This window comes from Anas acuta, chromosome 1, assembly GCF_963932015.1.
Source record: "Anas acuta chromosome 1, bAnaAcu1.1, whole genome shotgun sequence".
Taxonomy (NCBI): Eukaryota; Metazoa; Chordata; class Aves; order Anseriformes; family Anatidae; genus Anas; species Anas acuta.
Genome location: NC_088979.1, coordinates 95279074 through 95305271, shown reverse-complemented (window position 1 = coordinate 95305271; position 26198 = coordinate 95279074). Strand labels below are relative to the sequence as shown.

At 39.4% G+C, this 26198-nt stretch overlaps 1 protein-coding gene across 9 annotated transcripts in view; it reads left to right on the top strand.

Moving 5' to 3' along the window:
* ITSN1 (intersectin 1) overlaps positions 1 to 26198 on the top strand; it is a 123324-nt gene that overhangs the window by 14894 nt on the left and 82232 nt on the right. For all 9 annotated transcript variants that reach the window (XM_068688832.1, XM_068688815.1, XM_068688825.1 and 6 more), the window contains 3 exons: positions 12198 to 12257; positions 16854 to 16946; positions 19007 to 19070. In XM_068688832.1, coding sequence (XP_068544933.1) covers positions 12230 to 12257; positions 16854 to 16946; positions 19007 to 19070 — 185 coding nt within the window. In that variant the 5' untranslated portion in view covers positions 12198 to 12229. The remainder of the gene's footprint in view (positions 1 to 12197; positions 12258 to 16853; positions 16947 to 19006; positions 19071 to 26198) is intronic.

The following is a 26198-nucleotide window of genomic DNA, read 5'->3' as shown; positions in this document are numbered from 1 at the left end:
TGCCTGCAGATCTGCCCTTACATGTGTAGTTGGTGTGCTGGCTTTACCCTGCTGAGCAGCCAAGCTCCACCACAGCTGCTCTCTACCTCCTCCTCTAAGGAGATGGAAGAGAAAATATGATGAAAAGGAAAAAAAGGGCTCACGGATTGAGATAAGGACAGGGAGATTGCTCACCACTTATTGTCAGGGTAAAACAGACTCAGCACAGGGAGATTAAAATAATGCTCCTGCGGGGGCTCTCCATGTGCCGCAGCCTCCTCCAGGCCACATCCACCTGCTCCACCGGGGGCTCCTCCACCCATGGGGGGGCTGCAGCGTGGAGATCTGCTCCATGTGGGACCCATGGGCTGCAGGGGGACAGCCTGCTCCACCAGGGGCCTCTCCCTGCACAGCCCGCAGGGGAACTGCTGCTGCCTGCCTGGAGCAGAATCCAACCTGCTGTCACAGAGGTGCACCCAGCATTAGGGAGCTGATGGGCTCAGCTCTGGCCAGCTGCAGGTCCCTTTTGGAGCTGTCTGGAGCTGGCTCTGATCTGACAAGGGGCAGCTGCTGGGCTCTGCTCACAGACACCACCCCTGCAGTCCCCTGCTACTAAAACCTTGCCATGTAAGCCTGGTAAGTTGGGTAGTGACGAATAGTTAGCATTCTTAAAACTTGCAAACATGGTGGTTTTCAAGGAGGTCAGCAGGCTTGTTTTCCATGGCTGTCTTCACTTTATGCTTGAATTATACTTGAAAGGTTTTTTTGTAGGTCTATTGTGTTGTGAAATCAGGACATCTTATTATGATTTTTCAACTTAATTTTTTCCTAGTTGAAGACAGCCCTGCAACCATGATGTGACTTGTAACAAATTTCCCTGATTACTAGGTACTGACAAACAGATGACTTCTGAGGTACCCACAGGGGAGAAATTTGTAAGCTACAGTAAGTAAGCCTCACCATCCTGCAGATTTATAACCTACAAGAAGTAAGCCATTAGCACTAGCAGTAATGTTAATTTTCTTATCCTCCTTAATGAGAAGAATTTTTATCCTGGAAAGAGGTATTAAAACACTTCAGTACATGGAAATCTTTTCAGAATTTTTAACCATACAGATTTCCTTGGTCACTTATGGAAGGGCCATAACAAAATAGTTTGCTTTGCAGATCAAGCATGAAAAATGCCTGTGCATATGGTTCCCTCTCCCTCTAACACCTGCGTTCTTAAGAAAAGTAATTAATTTGTTGGCTATAAATATTTATATACTTGAGAATGGGCACCTCTTTTCAAACTGTTTAATACACATGTTTTTTCAAGTGGTCAGTCTTCTTTGTCTGCTGCTTTTCCTGTAGCTAGTTTGTGTGCACGTCCTGGGTCTTTCTTGCATAGGCTTTAAGTAATTCCCAGCCCTTGGCAGAAACGTGGAGCGCTGCTAGCCTGGAACTGTGCAGCACCATGCTGGAGTGATCCCATTGCTCCCTCAGACAGTGCTGCTGTGGAACAGGGATTGCAACATCCAGCTTGTTTTGACTAAAACTGAAATCTCTCATTTCTTGCAGTAAGCTCTTACTTCCTTATGATTTTGTTTTTTTTTTTTAGTGGGAGAAACCTTCACTGCATACATGCTATGCAGGAGTCTGTTGCTGCCCTCCCTTAGTGAAGTATATGGGAAGCTTTCATTTTTTCACATGGTTTCTAGAATTTCTTTGCTGCCTTTAAACTGATTATTACCCCTATTACCATTATTATATCCATCAAGACGATTCCTGCACTTAGTCTTGAAGAATCTCTTACCCCAACGAGGGTTCAAAACCTCTTCTGTTGTTTTTGAGAGGCAGGAGGCTGCTTTATGCGGAAGTGATGGAATGAATATTTGTCTTCTGGAAATGAAACTTGTCGTGTGCCCTTAAGCAATTCTTGTGCTGTTCAGCTGCACTTACAGTGGTAGTACTTTGATAAGCCAGTTTAATATTGAAATAGGGTTTATAAATAGGAATAAGCTTTTTTGATTATTTATTTAGCATTTCATTTTGCAAATGGCTTTCTTTCCCTTATCCTTTTGCATGTATCAATTGCTTAGTCTTGTGGACACAGCTGAAGTGGTTCTGCTCTCTTATGAAAATCCCTTCTAGGCATTTTAGAGAGGAATAGATACTCCCCAATGGAAAAAGGAAATAGAAAGAACTTACTTTGGGATATACTCTGCCTTGTGTAATTGAATCTTGCTTTCAGCTCATCAGTGAGTTTGTAAACATCTTTTAAATAAGAGACATTACCCCTGGTAACTCAGCTTTAGCACATTTGATTCCTTGTTTAAGCTTTACGCAGATTTTGCATACTTGGCAGTGTAGGAGAATCCTTTATTCTGCAATATGTATTGTCTGATGAGCAGCCTTTCCAGTAAAATGAAATACATTAATTTTACAATTGCCCTAGGGTCTGTCCTGCTTCAAGTACCTGTTTGTGAAAAATAAGAGGAAATTTCAGTATTTGTTCATCCAACACTTGCATTTTTTCACAATAAAGTTGTTATTTAAAGTGCTGATTTGTCATTTTGTCTGCTGGAAACACAATTAGATGGTGTACTAATATCTGTAGGTAACATCAGATAAGTATTTTCAAGAATATTTTTTCCTCAAAGGTGTCTTTTCCTGTATCAAAGTACATATAACCATTGCTTCAGCTGGCTTAGTTATAAAAGAAGTGTTTCACTTTCTGTACAGCTGAGAACTGATGATCCTACTGCTGGAAAAGGAGTTCCAAATCTTAGCACAAGTAAATCTGTAAATAATAAAGTGGTCTGCTTTTTTTTTTTTTTTTTAAAAAAAAAAAAAAAAGCTTTAGGTACTTCCTTGTAATATCTCAGCTGCTTTAGACTCGGGTATGTTTTCTGTACTCACTTGGGAGCTATTATTTGTATTGTTTTATGGCTACTGTTCTCTGAATACTCAGCTAAAGGTGCCTGCCTCTAGGTCTTGTTCAATTTCTGGGAGACCAAGGAGGGTTATTGAATTGTGTCCTGTGTGGCAGGTGCTGCTTATTGTACAGGTTTCTTATTTGAAGTAGAAAAGAGACCATGTCCTCTTCTTTAATCTCTAAACACAAATTGTCACAGTTTCCTTGACTAAAATGTAGCATTAGTAACTTTGTCATCTTGCTACTATGTACAGAGCACTTTGGCACAGTCCTCTTGAAGCCTTTTGTGTGCCAAACCTGTAGAAGAAGTCAGTCAACACGTACTTCCATTCAATATTTATATATACTTACATAAAAAAATAATTCATAAGCCAAACCAGTTTTCTCTGTTCACGCTTTTTTAATTGTCATTTCCTGTGCAGCCTTGGATGTCTCCTAAAGAGTCAGGGTCATCTACAGCTGGCATAGGGGTTTCTTTGCATTAAGTTACTATGTTGTGGTGGGTTGCATTTGTTCATCTGTGCTCTTGCTCCCCTTCCTCACCAAAACAGAGGGGAGAAAATGGGATAGAAAACTTGTGGGTTGAGGTAAGGACAGGGAGCTCACTTGTCAGTTTTGCCCATGGCAGTAACCGGTTTGACTTGGGCAAAATTAAATCAATAACCAATTAAAATGCATATTGGGAAATTAAAACAACACTTTCCCCTTTCTCCTAGGCTTAGCTTCACTCCTCCATTCCTGACCCCTGCTTCCCCTGGAACAGCAGCTGAGGTCAGGCCATTGCAGCTCCTCTCTGCTGCTGCCTCCCTGACTCATTTTCCCTGCTCCAGAGTGGCCTTCCTGTGAGCTGCAGCCCTACGTGGCACATCCACCTGCTCTGGAGCAGGGTCCTACATGGGCTGCAGCGTGGATATCTGCTTCATCGTGGCCTCCATGGGCTGCAGGGGGATCTCTGCTCCAGCACCCAGAGCACCACCCTGTCTGACAGAGGTGCTCACAGGGCAGTTTCTCGTGCTTTTCCCTCTTCAGCTGCATTACTGTGGTATGGCAAACGCTGTTTGCTGTAGTCAGGCAGACTAGTCAAGAACTATTACTTTCAACCTGTGACTGAACAACAGGATCACATGTGACCAAAAGAAAGGTGAGTAACAGCAATATTTGTCTGAAGGACATACTACTTGTCTACTTGTGGATCTAAAAGTGCTCCTAACATCATGCTGAAGAGTTAGGAAAGCAGAAGCAGGAAGACATTTGGAGCAGAAAGCCCATGGGTTGAAAGCCAATGGGCTGGCTACTTCACTCAGTATTGAACTTCACTCAATATTGATGTTGTCTGAGTTTCTATCATGCCATTTATTATGGCATGATAGGTGCTGAATAACTCCTAATAAAACACTCTGAAAATCTGACTATGCCAAATAGCTTTTGCTGTACCAATTTTTAGGATCACCATTCCTCTTAGAGTTCAGAAGAGCGGGTGCTTATGGAAAACAAGTTGACCTCCTCTGGAGTAGTTCAAAGGACAGAGGCATCTGCACCTTCCCATATATCACCAACTTTATCCCACTTCTGCCCATCTAGAGCTATTATCTTTTTTTTTTTTTTTGGGGGGGGGGGGGAAGGGAATGGACACACAGCTCCTGCATTCTCTCAACATTTATATGCTGACTCCAGGATTTTTGTTCCTTCTTGCCCTTCTGCTAGCATAAAAGTTAACTTTGGGGCGGAATTGGGAAATATGAAGTGAAAGAACTTGGAACATCTGAATCTTTTTCCCTTCTTTCAATGTCATTGTTGGTTAAACTCAGACAAGAATGGGGATTTGCACAGCCTTGCAGGTTATATGGATTGGAGGGATTAGAAATCTGGTAAGGGAAATCTGCTCAGTGAAATAGAAGTGATTCAGTGCTGCTTTGGAAACAACTATGCTTAACTCCCTGAAAAAGTGGAGCTAAAAAATTAAAGGTGGCTAAGTTGCAAGTATGATTTGGCTGTTGGTGTGTTCTTAGACTGATACGCGAATATATGCATAACATGGCACTCACACCTGGCTGTTACCCAGACTTTGTCAGGTGTTGCTTTCCTTTGGCTAAAGCTGGATTCCAGGCTTTGTCCACTTTCCTCTTTTAAGACGCCTTTTTAAGAGGACATCTTTTAAGACACTGCCATTGCTTTGTGATCCTTGAGCCTTGGAGGCAGCCAGTTTACAAGTTCTGAAATAAAGCATCCTTGTTTCATTTTATGTACTGTAAATAGCAGACCCAATCTCCTTTTTCTGATTCTTTTAGCATTCAGGATAACTATAAACCAGTATTTACTGGCAGTTGAGATCACTGCTCAAGTTCATGTTTGTGAAACAAAACAGACTTTGAGGGTCTAAGTGAGCACAATACTTCCATAGCTAGCAGTGATGTCATGCATTTTCTTGTCCCCTTACTAAATCACTCTTGAAGTAAATGCCAGGCTACTACCGAGGTTATCTTGTGGCTGTGGCATGTATTTCTAACTCCATAATTCTTGCTTCTCAGATTTGTAGTATAAAAACTTCTTTTGAAGAGGGAGGAGTAAGAAATTCTCAACCGCAATTGTGTTAATGAAGCTTTTTAACATAGAAAACAGCTTATTATGCCTCTGTAAGTAAAGACAACAATTAGGGAAAAAAAAAAAAGCTCTAAATGCTCAAACCCCTAGAAGTTCATTTTAATTTGTATGTGTATATATGTATATATAATAAGAAAAATCACACCTTAAAAGATCTGCTGTTTTGGAGTGAAGTCATCAGATATGGAAATGAAAATAAAACAAGATTTTTAATAAAGATTTTTAGAACCAGTCGATGATGCAGTGAATTTTCTATCCCATTGAATTTTCTATCACGTTAAATCTTTTAAAACGAAAGCCTGTCATCTCTTTAAAAAGATACTGCAATTCAGTCACAGTTCACTCATGACTGGAATTAGTGGATGAAGTGCTGTCAAGATTAAAACCAGTGCGTATGTGGGTGAGATTAGCAGCAGCCATTCAAATGGTGCTGGCTAGACTGTACAACGAAATGATCTCATCACGGCAGCTTTTGCTTTCCTCCTGCTGTTAATTGCATTTGATTGAACTGGGAACTGCTTCAGGGAAATACTTTTGCTTGGTTACCTAGTCCTTACTATCCTAGACTATTTTAAATGTGGTGCTTGTGAGCTGTTTCGGTACTGCTGGTAATACGTAGTCACCAGCAATGCTTTTTATGTGGATGGAGTTGCTGGAAGAGGTCTGTTTTCTTTAACTTCACATTTCCATTTTTATCATTTAGTTTATCTGCTGCTTGTACTACCCTTCTGCAAAATATGTTCTTCTAGTTCATGATAAGGCTGAATTAGGTTTCTGTTCCAAGTTAAGCTGTTCGCTTTTATCTTGAATTATTATAGAATAATAGTTGGGTTGGAGGGGACCTACAACAACCACCTACTCCAACTCCCTGCCTGCCTCAGGGCTAACCACAAGATAAATCACATTACTGAGGGCATTGCCCAAATGCCTCTTGAACACTGACAGGCGTGGGGGCATCAGGCACCCCTCTAGGCAGCCTGTTCTAGTGTTTGACCACCCTCACGGTAAAGAAATGTTTCCTCGTGTCCAGCCTGAGCCTCTCTGGAGCAGCTTTGTGCTGTTCCCGTGTGTCCTGTCATCAGTGAGCAGGGAGCAGAGGCCGGCACCTCCCTCCCCGCTTCCCCTCCTCAGGGAGGTACAAAGCAGTGAGGTCGCATCTCAGCCTCCTCTCCTCCAGGCTGGACAACCCCAGTGTCCTCAGATTCTCCTTTTCTTTCCTAGAAGGAAGGAAGAACCTTGAATAGATACTAGAATAGAACCTAGAGCAGATTCTCCACTACCTCCTCCCTCACGGCAAGGGCCTCACAGTTTAATCTCCCCCTCACCTGCCCTGCCCGTCAGCCCAGCACTCCAGGTGGGGGACTCGGCCCACCAAGCCTGACTGATACCATAGCTCTGGGAAAGGACTAAAGCTTCCACTTCATCCCGTGTGTTCCCCGTACTGTACACCTTGGTAGGCAAGCATTTCAAATGTGCTCCTTGGGGCAGCAGAGACACTCCCGCAGGGCCGCACCATCCCTTGGCTGAACCCCAGCATTCATAATGGTGTCCTCCTCCCCCACTGATCCTGGTGCGAAGCCCTCTCAGACTCACCAGGTTATGGGCCCATAGATATCTTCTCCATCAAATGCTTTCATGCATAGCTTCCCCAGGTCTGAAATATTGACTGAAGTGGGGATTGTCATTCCTCTTTGTTTCAAAAGAAGGGTGTCAAAGCTAGTAAGCAGTTGCCTCATCGCTTCTCGTCTGTTGGAAGGAAAAAGGACCGTGTTTTCAGGGAGTGAATCTGTGAAGAAATAGTCTTCTGTGTTTCTAAATAAACCCTGAGCACCTGGCTTACTGCTTATGTAAATGTAAAATTATTAATATAAATATTTACAGGTTAAAGAAAGGAGAAATACCCAGAAGTATGAGCTAATATAGCCTGGAAAACTGGTGTATGCTGGAAGAAACTGGCAGAAAGAGCACGACAGCTGTTAATCTGGGTGGCAAATGAAGCCTTGTCTGGACCTTACACTTGCCTGATCATTGACCAAGTGTGTTCTTCATAGCGTTTCTCTTGAGCTTTGACCCTAAGGCCATGAAGTAATAAAATGGGTTTTGGACAATGTGTCCTTTATGTAGTATTTGAGCAAGGAGAGACAAAAATCTGGTGGTTCCTGGAACCAGTTGTGGAGGGCTTTCTTACAAAACCACTTGAAGCGGGAGTGACAGAACCAGATGAAGTGGCAGCGCCATGGCAAAAGAAAAAATAAACAATGGCCATAATTGCTTGCAGGTTTATTGTCTGCAGAAACATCATTTTTGTTGTCAGTCTGGGGCTTCCACCACAGCTGTCAACAGCCTGTTGATGAATGTCTCAATTTCTCCTGCTTTTTGGAAGTAAGGAGCTTGCCCTTGGACTCTGGAGCTGTTTTCTGACCTAGAGTGGAAGAAAGAGACAAACACTTCGGTACCACACCTGTTGCCTGCCGGGTGGGTTTGTAGTGATTTCTCTTCATTTGTGCCTTTTTCAACACCTTGGGAAAAAAACACAAGGACCAGGGGAACATCCTGGTGTTTGTGAGGGTGTTTACAACCAGAAATGATTCCTGTGAAGAGCTGAAACTCTGAAAAGTTTGGCTCGAGCTGGTAACTGTATTAACCATCTGATCTCCAAAGAGCAGGAGTCAGACTCCCTGTGAACATCTCAAATTATTTTTGTTTTCCAACATCTATCTTAAATAACCAGGCTTTGCTGAAGCTGCCGGAGTCCTTTTATTAATAGTAGTGTCAGGACTTCTCCATGTAACACGGGAAAGCAACGAAACCTGCTGTTCGTCTGTGATGCTCGGAGATGACGTCCTGCCCGGGGTGTTTTGCCATAACGTGGAATTCGTGAGAAGGACGTGCTTTATCTGGTTTTCTTTCTTTGTTTGTTTTCCTGCAGGAGGAGGAAGGTGACTGATAAGTTGCCTCGAGGATTACTTCATGTAGTGTGTACCCAAGATACATGAAGGCTGTTGAGGAATAGAAATGGTGTGCTGCATTTTAAGGAGAATAAAACTACTTTTTTTTTTTTCTTCCCCATGAGACTTGTCTCTGTAAAGACGCCTAGCACAGAAATAGCAAAATTGAGCTTAATTTATACCTCCTATGGGTTTTTTTATGTCTTTCTAAGAACATAGGCAACTTTAAATAGACACGAGCAAAGTTTTGAGACGTGTTGTTAAAGCCTCTATATAATATGTAGTGGAGGGAATTTTCATACACCTGACTTTTACGTCTTGTTAATGTAGTTGTTTTCAACCTGATCACTTTTCAAGGTGAAATTTTAAAGAAGACATCAGTATTTAAATTTACATCACCACCGTGCTCATGTATGCGGAAAGCCTCATTTAGCTCTGAAGCCCGTAGGAAATCATGGAGGGAAGGGCTGCATTTATTTTGGTAGGTTTGTCCCAGAGGAAGAAAACGGGCTGAGAATCCATCTCCAAGCATTGTCCATCTCCTTGGCGCTGAGAAATAGTGCTCAGGTGAGCACTGAAAAGAGGCTGAAAAATGTGTGCCCATCTGGTCTTATTGACCCTGTTATTTCTAAGGAACCATACAACCTTCTGTCCCAGCTTTCCTTGCTGGAAATGGTCGCTGCTGGTCTTTGTGAGAACCAGAGAGGTGAGAGGTTTATAGGTGAAATGATGCGTGGTAGAAGAAAGTGCTTGACTATGGGATCCCTCTAATTTCTCAGTGCAGTGATGCACTGAGCCTTTTTGTGGGCACGGGGAGGTGAGCGGCTCAGTGCCCTTTGTTGCTCTTTCTGAAGGCAGCATGAAGGATCTGTTGCATCTTCTGATTATTGAGCAAAGCGAACTGTTGGATGGGCTGGTGTTTAACAATTCATTGCTTGCATAATTTTGCTTACGGTGAGGGGTTTAGGTTGCCTTGTCTAAGGACAATGCTTACAGTTGACTGATGGTGCACTTGTGATTCCCATTATTGGCTTTCTTCCTCCTGCTTGAGTAACTTCTAAACTCTTGGTCAACTGCAATCACATTTGTTAGAGAATTAAAAAAAAAAAAAAAAAAAGCCAATATAACCAAGTTCATACAAATCTGAATGCCAGTAGTTGGTTAGAGGGAAACTACTGCTTTCCCACAGGGACCTGCCAGGGCTGTTCACCCATACTGCTTTGCCGTCAGCTTTCTGCTTGCTTCCTAACTTTTGTTTTGCCACATTACATGTTTTTTCTTACTGGGGATTGCTGGGAGGATTGAAGAAGGCTCAGGGAAGTGTTCGTGCTGTTGTGGAACCAGCAGAGATTAGGGTTTGAAGAATGCAGATCCAAGACAGCTCATTGCTATTTCAAAATAATGTTGTGAATTGAAATACCAGTGCTTGTATTTCTATTGCAATCCTTACAAATATACGATAAATTTATAAAATAATGACTAGGCCAGGTGTTTTCCAGATACATAATACCTGCTCTCCATCCCAGAGATCTTCAGCTGCCCAAAAACTCAAAAAAACACCAAGTCACCCAGCATGAGAAGGCTGTGAAGTTCCTGCTCTCCCTTGGTCTTCATTTTCATATGTAGCAACCCCTGAGCTGCAGAACTCAGCTGTCTGCAGCTGCAAAGTTTAATTCCTGCAGAGGTCGGGCCCCTGGCATTACCTTGGGCATGTGAAATGAAAGCTCTGGTTATGGAAGACTTGAGACTTCCCCCTCTCTTCTGTCTGACGTGTTCGAGGTAGAGGAGCAATAAACGACCAATTCTTTTGGAGTTCTGGTCATCTAGGGAGGAGAGTCCATAAAGTGACCTTAAATCCACTTCCCTTAAGGGGCTAAACACTTTCAGTCCTTTTATGCACTCTTCTGTCCCAGTTCTTAAAATATTTCACTTTTCTCAGCTTGCACAATTGAATAAGTGGCTATCTTTTATTTCTTTTTTTAAATCCTAGTTCGCTTCCTTCTCAAGTTCAAGTTTCCTGTCTTTTATTTTTTATTTTGTTGGCTTTCTGCTCTTGTCCTCCCGTGGCTGCCTTGAATGCTTTTCCTGTCCTTCTGCATCGTGTGGGAAATGGCAGCAGGAAGAGAATCCATGCTCTTCTGGTGTCCCTCCTGTTATCTCTGTGAAACTCGAGCGCCGTAAGATTCAACCGTACATCTATGGAAGCTCTGACAACTCTTTCTTCTAGGGTTTCCTCGTAGCTTTAAAGAATAGAAGCATCATAATAAAGATACTGACTGCACTTCATAGATTAAAGTGGTCATTTTTCAGCCCTTTAGAAATGCTTTGGAATAGCCGTGCTGCCAAAGTAGCTGGGCTTGCATTATTTTGTGAAAATACTCTATCAGTATGTGTGGGATTCCAAACTTTTGAGTCGATGCCTTCTCTGCGTGAAATTGGTATCGTCTGCGTTATCTGGCATTTGGAAGGAGGTTTCTGAGTCATGCACCATGCTTGGTTGCCCTGCCAAATTACGAGGAGAAAAATCAGTATTTTCTTCATAGGGCTTTAAATTGCAATTGATGGGGAGACCGGGTTGCAAAAATACTGTTTTTTTTTTTTTTTTGGTTTTGCTTTTTTTTTTCAGTGACATCTGTGGTGTGTATATATAGGAGGTTCCCAAGTTGGAAGCCAGAAGAGTATGTGGGAAGTGTGAAAGGGGGGGGATGGGGAGGGGAACAAACAAGAAATTCAGACAAAAGGAAATTGGTGGTGCAACTTAATGCCTTCTCTTGGTGATATTGATAAATTTCTGCTGCTGTTCAAGCAGTCTGAATTATTCTCCTTCTGGTTCTGTTTCCTTTTGCTTTTCTTCTGTTGCCTGGAAGACATGAGTGGAATCCAGTAGGGCAAGAGGCTGCTTTTTCATTGTTTTGCTGCTCTCTTGCTAGCTATTGTCCTCTTGGCTCAGGCAATACATGTCAGTCTTTGTGCGGTGAAAGAAAAATGTTTTTCCTTTTTTTTTTCTTTTTTTTTTTTTCCTTTAAAGATTAAATTTCTGGACTCTAGATTGCTGTTATTTGAAAAGTAAGCAGTGTTAAATTCAGATTATCTCCCACCAACTAAAGCATTTTTCCTTGCGATGCCAGCTTCAGCACTCTATTCATTTGAACACACTTATTAAATTTGCGGGCCAATTTCAGGGTAAAGGAGCCTTGCAATCCAGTTTCATTTTTTAATGTACTTTGTTTAAACAAAGGAGCTAAGCAAGACAGTGCATTTTATGATTTTTATTTTTTTATTTTTTTGTCAGGAGCGAAAAACAGATCGCTGACAATGTTGTGTGTTTTCAACAGTTGGAAACAGAGCCAATTTTGCTCTTAAGTAGGAGCAGAGCTGTTACACCCGGGAAAGTAATGCAGCGTTGAGCAGTGTCACTGAGATCTTGTCAGTTCGGGCTGACTTAGTTCTGTTCTTTACTACATCCCTGATTATTTATAAATGAAGATCATTTCTGAGGGCACTCTTGAAACAGCACTGAAACGTAGCTATGTTTGCTAGTTAGAAAAGACATTTACAGATGGACAGAATAGCACAAAAAATGAGACATTTAGATCTCTTGTAAGTAACTATTTTTTCAAGTAGTGTTTGCGTGTTACTCTTTCTTCATTGCCCTGATTTTTCCTGCACTAATCTATGGTGGTACAGAAAATGTATTGAAAGTGGAAGATACCATAACCATTGGTGATTATTATTGCTTTTATTTTTTTCAGGCATCTATTAACAAGCTAAAAGTGACAGAACCATGGCTCAGTTTCCAACACCTTTTGGGGGTAAGTCATTTGTAGTGTATCCCAAACTGTTCTTATATGCAAAAATTCTGCATAAATGTGTTGTTTTTCAAGTATGTTCTGTATGGAAGTGTTTATGGAAATGCATCTGCCTGAGGTGGTAGTTTATCAGTCTTGTGATGTTTTTGCAGACCCATGAGAGAACACGCATGAAATTTTGTGGAGACATCTCAAAAGAGCCAAGCAGAAAAGCTGCATGTTTCCCTTCTTGTGCATTGATCCATTGCAGTCCTTCTGTTTGTTCGTAACTGTGGGGCAGATCCAGGCCACTCAGTCACTGACAGTAGGGCAAAGCCTCCGTCTGCAGTTACCTAGCTTCATCTGCTTCTTTTAAGTTTCCTGACTCAGTTCTGTCTGCATTTCTCATATTTTATTTCAGAGGAAATTCTAAAGTGCCATTTAAATATTATAAATTCTTGCTGCCTAAGCACTATTTGTGGTTGAGAAGTGGAAGTGCTTTTTCTTTTAGGACTCCTGGACTTTTTCATTGCTGAAAAGTATGGCAGATGCTTTTGTATGCCATCACTTCTAATTTCTTTGCTGTATTGTACCATAATCTGTGTTTAGATAAGAAAAGTGCTGTGATTTTTAGCACTCCATTTATAACAGGGGAAGGTAATACATCTTGAACTTCATTTTTTTGGTGAAAAATCTAGAAAGGGCCCTGTTAGTGCAGTACAGACATTGCTTTTTGCTACCCATATGAAATACATTTTTGAGCAATCTGTGATCCAGTTTTTTTGCAACTTATCTGAAGGAAGATGACGAAGATAGATTTCAGTGCTGAAAACTAGTAAGTAGTGGAACTAGTTTGGTTCCCCTTGAACTGAATGATGCATCCGTGACATGCTTTTCTCTGAAAATATAGATATGATTCTAATTGTGTCTATAAGTATTTGTGTATGAATTCGGATGCAAAAAATGTGTGTGTAGGTATACGTGTATACAAATATTTGAATATATATGGAAGTGTAGTTTTTGGGATGTGATATAGCTAGGAACTCAATTTCTAACTAGTGTTAGTGTTTCAGTAAGAGACTTTAGCAAAAAAGCATGTTATTCAGAGTGTGTTGTTAGACATGGTTCTTGTTAAACACGATTGATTGGATGCAATCTCTGCCAGTCTGAAAAAATCCATGAAGTACAACAGAAGGAACACATCTTTGCAAGTGGTAGCTAGAACAAACATATAATTGGAAACTGTCATTCACTGCCTCGGTTATCTTGAAGTCCAGCCCTCTGGAACTGCATCTTGGAGCAAAACTAGCTACCAAAAGTTTTCATCAAATAAACTCACTGAACAGTGTCCCATAAGATACCCTTCTAAGTTGCGTGAAATGTTGGGAATAGCTTCATTTCATCTGATTTTCACAGTCTAAGAAAGTCGTGATGTGAATGGAATCTGCTGGTTTGGACTGGAGTTCAGGCTGCGCTTTGCATGCACTGTATTTAAACACATGCGTGCATTCTTAAGGGAACTCTCCTCTTCAAAGCATTCTCCTTTGCCATGTTTAGAAAGTTCTTATTGCTTTGCAGATGGATAGCATCTTTCTTTTTTCAACTTTATGTATTGCCATTTGATCTTGCATATGTTGTCCAGGATCCTGTTAGCTGTACGATGTGGCTTTAGGAAGGAATGAATTTACTATTTCTTCTCAAACAGCTTTTCCGATCTGGCTGCTCTACAAAGAGTGGGTTGAAATAAATATGTGGCTAATGTAGTTCCTGGAGTATCTTTAATTTCAAATGTGGTGTGAGGGAAGTCTGTTTTGATATTTGTACTTAAAACAAATCTACCAGGTAGCAGCAAATCTCCTCTTAGATGAAGGACAGCAGAAGTCTGAGATTGTTATGAGAGGAAATAAATGTGGTTTTAAAGAAAATTCCAGTTCTTATGGGGAAACGTATTCCCCTTTCAAGAATGCAACATTTTCTGCAGTCACTGATCAAGATGCAGATGAAATTTATGCAGTCTCCATCTTGGGAGAGCCCTTGCTCCAAATGAGTGATCTCTGGTATTCCTCTCTATGTAAATATAAATAATTTTCATTTTGTTTTTATTTAAATAATTTCTTTTTTAAAAATCTTCCAAAATCATCTTGGGGAATGGGAATGGAAACAGCACAGCACCCACCACGTGAACTGCGCTGACTCACTGATGTTCTAGAACACTGTTCATTTTAAGGATGACATTAACAAAATTGAATGAGCGTAATAGGATTTTTTTAATTGTCGGGAAGAATGTGTGGTGTGCTCGACCTTCTGTTGATTTGTCCAGGAAAAAAAATGCCCATTTTATGTACGAGAGTGCACTGCTTCACTTTGGCAGATGAGATGATTGCTGAGCCTTCTGTAAGAAAAGATGGTTAGAGGGCTTGCTACTGTGTTCACGAATAGCTTTCCTATGAGTCAATTTTGTGGTTTGATGACTGCTTCCTTCGCATCCAAATACATCGAAATGCCTCACATCTTCTGTGTTGGCATCCAGGATCTGAAGCCACGAATGATGTCTTGATGCTGGGAAGGATCCTACTTCATGCCCTCCCATAGATCTCATTGTTTCCTCCAATAACAAAAGATGGAAATGAGGCAGTATCAGAGATGCCATTCAGAGCTCTTGTGAAGAGGCTGCTACATTTGCTTGGCTTAACTTCATCTCTTTTGATGTTCATATCCTCCAAAGGAGATCTACTGTTTCAATACCAACCAAGTCTCCATCTGGAAGAGTAAATACTGAACATCATTTGTTCTAGTTTCAGGGAAACCAGAGAAGAAATAAATAAATTTTGTTTTAAAATAGTTAATAGAATACATTTTTGGTTACCTCACGCCATAGGAGTTTTTAGTTATGAGTTGTATTTCCTTCTTTGGAGAAGGATAGGAAGAGATGTTCTTTGTTGTTTGTGGTGTTTTTTTTAGGGGGAGTACTGGAGTCATCTATACCTCAAATTGAGAGAGAGAGCGCCAGAGAATCATTACAAAAGTCACAGTATTTTTCTTTCTCCCCACATTGTGTTCAAGAATTTTTCCCTCCAAGTGTAAATTACCACATCCAGCCTTATGATCTCATGCCAGAGTAGTCATGTTTCCTTTACAGGGGGATGGTCATCTGCCATTACTTGGTCTATACTAGTTGGCGTAGCCTGTATGTTGGTCAAAAAGTCTTAATCAACACTATCAACTTAATCAACACTCCTGCCAGGAGTTTGCAAGAAGATGGAGGTGGTAGTTCCTTATGTAAACTATTGTGTTTTGGCACATTCATATTCAAAGGAGAATCCCATTTCATCCTCACTGGGAGCACAGCTATGAAACCTGTTTACAGTGCCTCTTGTTTCTTTGGACTAATCTTAAAATGTCCTTTGTTTGAGTGAGATATTATCAACCTGCCTTCTAGAAATACACAGATTATCTGAAACAGAGATGATAATTTTTTTACCAAGAATGTAGCTTTCCTTTCATTAACAAAACCAAACATTTAAAAGGATGTTTCTCTTCCCCTTGCCCATTTCATTTTCTCTCCAAAGTATGTTTTGCCACATGAAAGTAGTTTTTGAATGGAAGAAATTTAGGAGGCAGGAAATTCTCATGTTCTTCTTAACTGCTGAGTTTGATTCTGACTCAGCCTGCAAGCAGTTTGAAGTACTTGCTGTGGATACTTGTGGTCCCTATTACCTGAAATTGAATCTCTGAGAATTTAGTGCTGAGACAGAGCAAATGCTAGATTTCCTTGTTATTTTCACAGAACACTGATTCCATTAACTTGGATGCCTTCAGATCATGACATGCCTGTACAGTAGGAGTTACAGGAAGTCGCACCAGCACAATGTACTTCTCCAGATGTTGAAATCATGATGTGTTACTGGTCTACAAATTGTTGAGACATGCCTGCAATATAATTTTAGATAGTTCGTTGGAGGTCTCAGGTAGAAGATGAGATGTTGTGTTTGCTCTGAGTACAAATAATCTGAAGGATGAAAGTGAAATGTCTGGAAGAGGAGAGAGAGTGATCTGTTGCAAACAAGAAAGTAGAACTAAAGAACACATTGTAGGATCATGGCATTGTAGAAGGGGTAGTAAATCTCAGCGTAAACTAAATATTTACCTCTGGATTAGGAGTGTGGTGTGAAGAATCTGGTCCTTATAACGTACTCTTACTCAGACTTCTCAATCTTAAAAGAATGATGAATGTACTTTACTGAACTGTGCTGTTGTTTCCAATGAAAATTGTTAATCATCTGGTTTCATCACACTTTTCATAGACGAGTAAGGGGAGTTCTCCTCAGGTGCTTAGGGACATGGTTTAGTGGGTGATACTGGTGGTGGGGGGATGATTGGACCAGATGATCTTGGAGGGCTTTTCCAACCTTAATGATTCTATGATAATATTCTATAAGTACTGACTGGCTATTTTGGGATTCATGGAACTTGCAACTACAGACTTTGGAGGAATAGCTTCTATGTTTTTGTATGTTGTTTTCATAGGTCTGGTATGGTGTGATTTAATTATACTCAGAAATAGGGATCTTTTTTTTTTAGATGTTTCTTAATTTTGTTTTTCTGTCTCTCTTCAACTAGGCAACCTGGATATCTGGGCTATTACTGTGGAGGAGAGAGCTAAACATGATCAGCAGTTCCACAGTCTGAAACCAACATCTGGATTTATCACTGGTAATGAAATAGTTTTCACTTCTAATTTCATTTAAGTAAATCTTAACTAATGAGTCTAAATATGTACAGAGCTGCCTGGGAGACGATAGGGCATAAGAATTTAAAAAACGGAACAAGTCTTACTCACTTCCCATCCTATTTTTCATTTGCCTTACTACATCAACTCCACTTTTTCTGATATTTTACTGTAAACACTATACCTGGTTTATGCCACTTGCTTTTTTAAATAGAATTAAAACGATTTATAGCTGGCTCTATACAGCAGCTGTATTGTGTAGAGGCAGCTGATAATTATGAACTGCAGAGTTACAATTCAGAATGTAGAATCACCCTGATGCTTAGTAATATTTATAGTGCTTTAATGCCCTCGGTGAATTAACTCCCTGTCCTGAGCCTGGCTGAGATAGCATTAACTTTCTTCGTGGCAGCCTGTGTGCTGCTGTGTTTTGCAGTGTTGATAACACCATTTTGGCTATTGCTGAACAGTGCGTGCACAGCTTCCAGGATTATCTCTTTCTCACACTGCTCCCTGCAGTGAGTAGGCTGGGGATGGTTAACAAGTTGGGAGGGGACACAGCTGACCCAAACTGACCAAAGGGATATTCTGTACAGGCATGCTCAACAGCAACTACAACAACTAGGGGAGGTGGATGCAATTTTTTTCAAGGTAGCCATTGCTCAGAGACTGGCTGGGCATTGGTTGCTTGAAGGAGGTGGTGAGTGATCACCTTTGCATCACTTGGTTGTTTTATTTTTTTTTTCCCCTCCCTCTTTCAATTATTAAAACATCTTTATCTCAGTCAACAAGCTTCCTGACTTTTCACACTTCAGCTCTGCTTATTTTCTCCCCCCTCCTGCTGGGGAGAGAGAAATTAGTGAGTAGCTGGTTGGGTCCTGATTTCTGCTGGGATCAACCGGCTACACTAACATACTAATAGACTAAGAAGTCTGTTTAAATAAAGATCTATTAATTTAACTGAAGTCTGTTTCAGAAACTGATTGTTTAAATTAGTCCAATCATTGTGGGTGACCTTTTAAAGAAACTAAATGGCAAAAAATGATGTAATTTGTGGGAAGCAAGGCTGTGAATAAAGGCTGCATTGGTCCTGCTAAGTTTTCATTTAAAACCACCAATTTCCTTCAGTTTTAAAGTCAGTATGGTGTCTACTTTTGTTTTGTTTTGTTGCATTAAATTCCCTTAAGTGCTATCTAAAATCTTTTGCTCAATGGAAATAAATGCAAGGTAAAGCTATGTTCTACTTTCTTTCTGCTATCTGCCCATCAAGAAGATTTCCAGCGTACGAAATCAAAATTGGATTCTTAGCAGAGTCTCATCACACCCATACATAGCTCCAAGTATACAGTTTGATTGTTCCTGCTCCTGTTACATGACAGACTTGACACAAAATCTGTTGTAGTTCCGTATGTAAGCTAGTACAGTTTTTATCGACTTTCTGTGATATTTAGTGATATTTCTAGTTTGTTTACAAATTTCCTTTGCAGGCCACATTATTTCCAAGTGCCTAATCCTCTTGTATTGTTTTTCTATCCTTATTTCTAATTGATATTTGGAAAATGATTGAAATGTACCATTATTTTCTTGCTTTATCTTGGGTTACACATCAGGGTAAAGACCACTTTATTTTGTTTGTGGCAGCTGACTGGCCCTGTACTACCAAAAATCTAGGATAGAGTTGGTATTGATATATAATTTCTTTGAAGGGAAAAATCATGTTCTCACCAAGCACATGATTCCTGTAAAGAGAGCCATTGACACAAATTAGGGACTGTAAACTGTGAGTTTTCTGTTGTACTAAATGTCCAATTGACTTCATGTGGTGCTGACTGTTGCAGACTGAAATAGTATGTCCTTGTTGGAAATACCTTGTAGGTTCTTGAGTGACAAACCATTAAATATCACGCTCTGTTATATATGTATAGCATTAAGTATTTATGGCTTTGCTGTTGCTTCTGATTTAGATATTTTGACTGATGATTTCCTCTTTACTCTTACGGGTATTGTTAGCATTTTCTGAAATGATGTCCTATTTATTTTATAGGTGATCAAGCTAGAAACTTTTTTTTTCAGTCTGGGTTACCTCAACCGGTGTTAGCACAGATATGGTGAGTATATGGAGGAAGGGGGAGATTGCAGTTATGTTGGAGCATGAAGCTCATTTGTACAGACTTGGGCAGTAATTGTATCTGATATTCTGGGGTTTAAAATCACCCGTTTTGTTCAGTGTGCTTTCAGAAGTCTACAAGGCAAATATGCTTTGAAGTATTGTTTAGCTGAGTTTTTAAGTTACTTATTCAGTTACTGGAAGTAGCCATCCTTCTAGAAATGGCATTTTTGAAGTTGGTGATTTGGAACTCTCCTTGCAAACTACCAAATGCTTTCAGTTTTGTTAAAACGATACTAATGCAATCATTAAGCATATTAAGTAGTAGTCAAATTCTTTCTAATTAGACAGCCTGTGCAAGACTTGTAAAACTTATTACCACATTAAGACTGACAATAGACTGTTTTCATTGTAGTTGAAGATACAGTTTGAAACCTTGAAATTTTTAGTATTTCTTGGTGAGTTTAGACATCTCACAGTCTTCATTGCTGTACATTACACATCACAGATACTTCTGCAGTCTCGCAGTTTTCTTCATGCAGGAGAACTTTCGCTGTAAATTACATGACCCTTCTGGATTTGGAAGTGCTAACTGTAGACTATTTATAATTTGCAGTAGTTATATTACTACTAAAACCTTCTAGAGCGGAAAAATTAGCAGAGCAGTGGATAACTTTCAACAAATGTGCTAACTTTTTCTCTGATGTTAGCTGTTTGAAAGAGAGGGTCATTTATTGCACTTATAACAACTTTTTGTTGTAGTAAGGGCTTCAAAAGGCAGAGTCTTGCTCTGACTGGAGGAAGAAAGTTATTTCCTTGCAAGAAAAACAATCACTTTGGAAATATGCGTGCTTTAAAGAGGGACTGGATTTACATGGCTTTTAAATAAATAGCTTATTTTCTTTTCAAATGACTTTTGTCTTACAAATGTCCAATCTGGTCTTGTTACCTTATTTGCTAGAAGGCTCAGTGAAAGTTCAAATGTCCCTGTGGAACTTATCTTGCTTCTTAATTAAAGAGTGAAAGAGCTTTTGTCTTAAACAAGACATTCTTTCTCCAAAAATGTTCCATAGGCATTAGCTTTAAATAGGTGTTAACAAAACTAAACAGTTGTAAATAGTCTGAGTAAAAATCTCTTCCTCTCTGAATTATTCAGTTTTTCAGCCTCTTGAGAGGGAGAGAATCATTCCACTAGTTCTGTAGTTGTCATAGAGACAAGACCTGAACTTGCACATTTTTTTAAATAAAGCTGAACTAAAACTTCTTCGTGCTGCCTTTCTAAATCATACTAAAAATGTAGGTATCGCTCTCATTGTCTGTCTTCTTTTTTCAATCATCTCTGAATTAAGAGAAGTAATTATGTAAGTTAAAGTCTAGATCAGTTTTCTGAATTCTTAGTTGGAACTAGAATAACCAAGTAAGACAATATTTGCATAGTGGTTGTAAAAATAAGAGACCTCTTTAAAAAAAAAAAAAAAAAAAGAAGAAAAAGGAAAAAAATCAACCCTTTTTCCCACCACTTGAATGATTTAGCTCTTTTGATGAATCAGTGAATGTTTGTTTGTAACCTACCACATATTACTGCTGTCCCACAGAAACAATAGAAGTTAGGCTGTTTAGCAGCAAGAAGTCCTTTGCAGCCTCCAAAGGACGTCACAATATGCTCCAGACTGCAGTGAAAAATGTGAATCATTGTTTGCCTTAGCTCCCAGGGGTAAGATCTGTAAGCAGCACTTGCTTTGTGGATTTAGAAGTTAACAGCAATATTCTGAATGTTGCCTATCCAAATTTCTATTAACATTGATGTAGGACTGTGAATATTTTAACAGAGGGAGAAAATCTGCCATAAAAAGCCCAGAATCTCTGTAAGAGATAAGACCTACATAAAATACTTTTTATCAGTATTTCTTAAACAGATGGAAATGCTTACTTTATATAGCATGTGATTGAGGAAGATAGATAGAGGAAGAGAAGGGAAGGTAAAATGCTTTCAGAAAGGAAAGTTATTTTTCTGAGTTACAGCAACTTGTACAAGTCTTCAGATTAATTTTCTGATCCTAAACATACGGAAGCATGGGCATATTGTATGCTGCAATATCCTCAATGAGCTGACTTGCTTGAATCCAGTTTATTATATGAATGTCTGTAAGGTAAGAACCTAGCATTTGTTTCATAAAAGGCCACCTACAGCTGTGTGTAGACAAACGTACGCTAGTACAAAGTTCCATCTGGTTTGTTGGCCATGGAAGTTCTTGTGTAGAAAAATAACAACTGGGAAAGGAATTGCAGGGGTTTGGCCTAATGAGTGACAGTCCAGCTTTCTGAGCTTTCTGCAGAAAAACCAAGCACTCTTTGACTTTCCAAACATATTATCTCATGACTGAGAGAATTTTGTTTAAGTGAGCTGTATAAGAATTGTAGCTATCTTACATTTTAAGTAAACTTGAGTTGCTTTTTTTTTTTTTTTAATCATGAAAAAGTAGTTTTTACTAGAACTTCAAGAAATACTAGGTAGCTGAGTATCAGTTAAATGTTTTCTGCTTCAAGGGCTGCTTTGATGGTATTCTGCAGTTGGTGTAATTGTTTTCTAAGATGAGACTCTGAAGAGTGTATCTTATTTAAGTTTCTGCTATTAGTCAAAGCTTCCTTAGTACTCATTTTCTTTAATACAGCAGCTCCATGCTTTTTAGCACTGAGAATTCCTGTGTCCCTTCTATGCTGCATTCATGTAAGAAAAAAGAGGTCTCCGTGTCCTCGGTGGAGCAAACTACTGAAATTATTGTGATATGTCATGGATACTACTGATCTACCCTTTTCAGGCTTTGTAGCATCCCAAGCTGTTTTTGTTTTTTTTTTTCTTTTCTTTTCAAAAGCCTCTAAGTAGACATTGAATTGAGACAGCAATGGCCTGAAAAATAACTGCTTTTAAGTAGGTAACAACCTGGCTGTCTTCTAAAGCTCTCCTGAGTGTTGGCCTCAAAAAGCATCTTCTGTGTAGCCTCTCTTGAATTAAATGGGAACTAAAATAATCAATGCCAGCTGGTTTTGTGTGTTTAGAGTTATATGGTTTTGATTTTTTAGGACAGATTAAAGCTGTCAGGTGACACTACCTTTTCCTGACATGCACTTCCCTCATAAGCACACAAATTTCTTAAATTTCTATCAAAGTGTGGATCTGAAAGATAAAGGGGTGGCAATTCTGAGTTGTCAATCTTATACATGCATTAAGTGAATGATGGAAAAAAAAAGTAATTTCTCATTTTATGCCTGAATTTTAAGGCACAGTATGGGATTGTATAATCTAATATGGGAATGTAAAGCTAAATAATTCCAGGTTTTTCAACTGCAGGCTGTTTCCTTGCTTTAACACTGTTATTTTCACGGAGATGGGTGTTTCGTAGCCTAATTGTAAGCACATTTAAAGGACAAAAATGCTTGCATGCGTAGTTTCTTTCTTTCATAGCTGCAGAAACAATCAAGTTGTCTGCATTCTGCAGAAAAAAAAAGGAGAAGAAGGAAGCAGGAAAAGATCTGTAGGGGAAGGATTTTGTCACCACCTGTAATCTAGCATTGTGATGAAGTCTGCTGTAGTTTTTCTCATTAGAAAACCCCTGTTGTAAACACAGGCGTGTTCTATGAAACATAATCAATATTTAGTCAGTGTTTAATTCATTTACTGCTCTCCACTAGTTTCCGGCCAGGCCTTAAATGAAGCAAATTTAAGGACATCACATGTTTCCAAATTTCATTAGAAGCAGAACAGTGTAATTAGTGTTTTCTGTCAGGCGCTCGCTGGATTTAAGGTGATGTTTATTCGAAGTCGCACTGTAATCTAACAGCATGACAACTAGGTTCGATAATTAGAAATGGAAATTTGTCCTATTTATTCACTGAAGGTTTTGTCAGGCCAAAGCTGATACTTGTTAAGAAGCTGTGAAAACGTATAAATTCTGTAGCATGTATGTAAATTTTTTTTTTACTGAAATTCATGCTATTGAATTAAGTAACAAAGCCACTGGTGTAGAGTAAATGAGTTGAACAGAAGGTCAGACAGTAAATTAAAGCTTACCGATGATTAAGTGAAAAGAGTTCAGTGAAAGCAGTAAGGCTGGTGCATATCAAAGTTTCTTATTACTGGTCAGTTAATATTTTCTTATGGTGAATGCAAAGACTTACTGTGTTCTTGCAGTATGCTGCTAGTGTCTGGAGAATCGAGGCTGCCTACAGAACAACAAGGATTTACTCTTACTGCATTTTCATGGCCATGTATTTGACAGTCTCAGAGATTCTGCCTGTGATGGAAAGCCTTCGGTTTTATAAATCAAAGCAGCTGCATGTGTAGAAGCCACTTATATTGAACAAATGGCTTATAAATACATTTTGTGTAATTGCTTTCCTTAAATGAAGAGGTGTAAGGAGCATTGCAGCTATTTATTTGAATTGCTGGTGCCAGTTGGTCACAGCGGAGCTGACTGACTTCCCTGTTGAGGAAGGTGTCTTCTTTGGGAGGACCACTGATGATTGAAGTCAAAAATTTGTTTCTCCAGATTATTTTCTCTGATTTTTTATGCACACCCACAGGTCTACTAGCGGTATAAGCCTGGATTTTACTCTCCTATTTCCACTGGGCATCTGACAGAAGAATGGCTAAGCAAGCATTGAATAAAACTTTCATTAAAAAAAAGAAACAAACAAACAAACAAAAAACACACATTTTCCCTATTTAATAATTCTGCATTTTCTTTAGTTGCCTTTGGAAAGGTGTAGAGTGTGCTTGTAGCTAATTACCTTCTGGTTTCCATTGTTCTTAGCACTCTTATTTTTCTAGCAAAGCTCTCTTACCCTCAGTATTTGTTCACTGTATGTTGGTTTACTTTCTAATGCAAAACCCACACAGGGGAGCACTTCAAAAATAGTTACCCATTTTCTGACATTCTAACACTCCACATAACTTTTGCCTCATCTTACCTAGCATGTTTCAGGTTTGTAAGACTTGCAGCCTTATTTCTCCCAAGTGGGACTTTTAGAAGCCTAACATCACTGTTTATAGGTGGTGACTAATGTGTGTTATATGAACTGTTTTGGTTCTAAAAAGTAAAAGGTGAGTGAAAAACCAAATTAAAATATCCTGAGTAATACCATTCCTTGTAAGCCTGAGAAAATTCTGAACAGCAAAAATTCTGCAACATATTGTGAGACATTTTTTTGCTGGCTGTTGTAAGAATGGCAATTCTGTCTCTTTTTGTGTCATAGTTAAACTATGAATTCCTTCAAAGTGAGTTAGGGCTCATCACAGGAACTTTAAGTTGAAGTAAACATTTCTGATATAGAGAAAATGTCAGAGAGATGCAAATGTCTTTTTTGGGTTAATCCCCTTTTCATTTTATAGGAGGAACTATATACATGCAGTCTGTATAGAAGCTTTTGTATAGTGTCTTGTGACATATATGCTGGAAACCAATAAAGTCATAGTACTTTTATGTTCAGAGAAAGCTGTTGCACTTAAGAATTATCAGAATGTGGATAACCTCAGTAACAAAACGTGAGAAGCCTACTTTGCATTTTGCCTATTCTCCAGAAGTAACTATACCTTGCATTTCAAAATACACATTTTTTATTAACAATTACGGTCATCTAACCTTACCGCTCAGAGTAGAGAAGCTTCACTAGGGTTCTCCCACTTGTCTCTGCAAGCTGCAGGACAACTAAAATATTACATTTCCATTTTAACTTAGCCTGCCATTGTATCAGGAGGTACCAGTATTTTGCTTGCTCTTCATGGCAGAGTGATCAGAGGCTGAGACTCTGGAGGGGCGGTGCTTTGCAAGGAAGAAATACTCATTCCAAAGTTGTACTTCTCTTGGTCCAGGTTTGCTGTGCTGGTCTTCTCTCTTCCTTTTGCTGGTTGGACTACCATAATCGCAGTCTGGCTGCTGCAGTAGCATCTTCTTAACCCATTATTTGTAAAGCGAACAACAGACTAAGTGATACGACTGAAACTTGAATCCAAATCGCATTATGCTGTCTGGGTCCCAGAATCAGTTTTGACTACAAATTCAGGTTTTCAAAGACTAAATCAGATTAAAGCCAAGTCTAAAGTTACTGAAAAACAGACAGCTTTTATGTGTAAATCAAACTTCTCTGTGATACAGAGCTTCGGGAAACAGCAGCTACACATTTGCACAGCCAAAACTTGTTCTCCAATGGAATATATGTAGTAATTCAAAATCTTTGAGGGAGTGGTGCAAACTTTTCTTTCTAACTGTAAGCCCCAGAGTCTATAGTTCGCTCATAAGACTTCCTTCTTTAAATACTGCTGCCAGATTCTCAGTTATTTTGTCTTACTCCACCAATGTCACAAGGTTGGCTACACTACTGAAAATGGCTTAAAAGTATTAGGAAGGGTTGGAGTGCCTCCAGTTTTGGGGAAATGCTACTGGCAGCTTAAACCAGGGGAAACTCTTAAGATACATGGTTCATCTGTAGTTAATCTGCTCAACTTCTTTGTTGAGTTTTCCCTTTTTTTTTTTTTTTTTTTTGGGGGGGGGGGAGCTGGCTAGGCTGGGAGGGTTTTGAGGTTTTGAATGCTTTACCACTGTATTTACCAAACTATCTACTTCTTTAAGTATTAATTATAAGTAACTGTCCATTTATTGTACTACTTTCTTGATAACTTTTGGCATACGTTGATGAAAGCTTTTGTTGATGGACATTTGATCCAGAAATAAAGCTCTTTTTTAAAATTAGACTGCCTAGGTCCTTTGTGTTGTCCTGTCCATGACATGTAATGCATACACGTACTTAAAAATGGATCGTATTAAAATACTGAAATGTGTACTTAATTCTTCAAATAAATGCAAAGAAATAAGCATAATGTGAAAAACTCAAATTATAACTGATTACATTATTAATGTGCATTTACTGTATATTTTGGCTTGCAACTGCAGGAACCAACATTCTTCTTCCTGCTCCTCCCCCTTTCTAGCCCTCCACCCCCAACCCACTCCCATTCCCTGCAGAGCATGGTTTTCTTAACCATCGAATGAAGAAACAAAAAAAAAAGACAATTTAAGTCAGACTACTTGAAATGAAAGCCTATTCAAGATCTAGGCTCAATGTTTTATCCTGA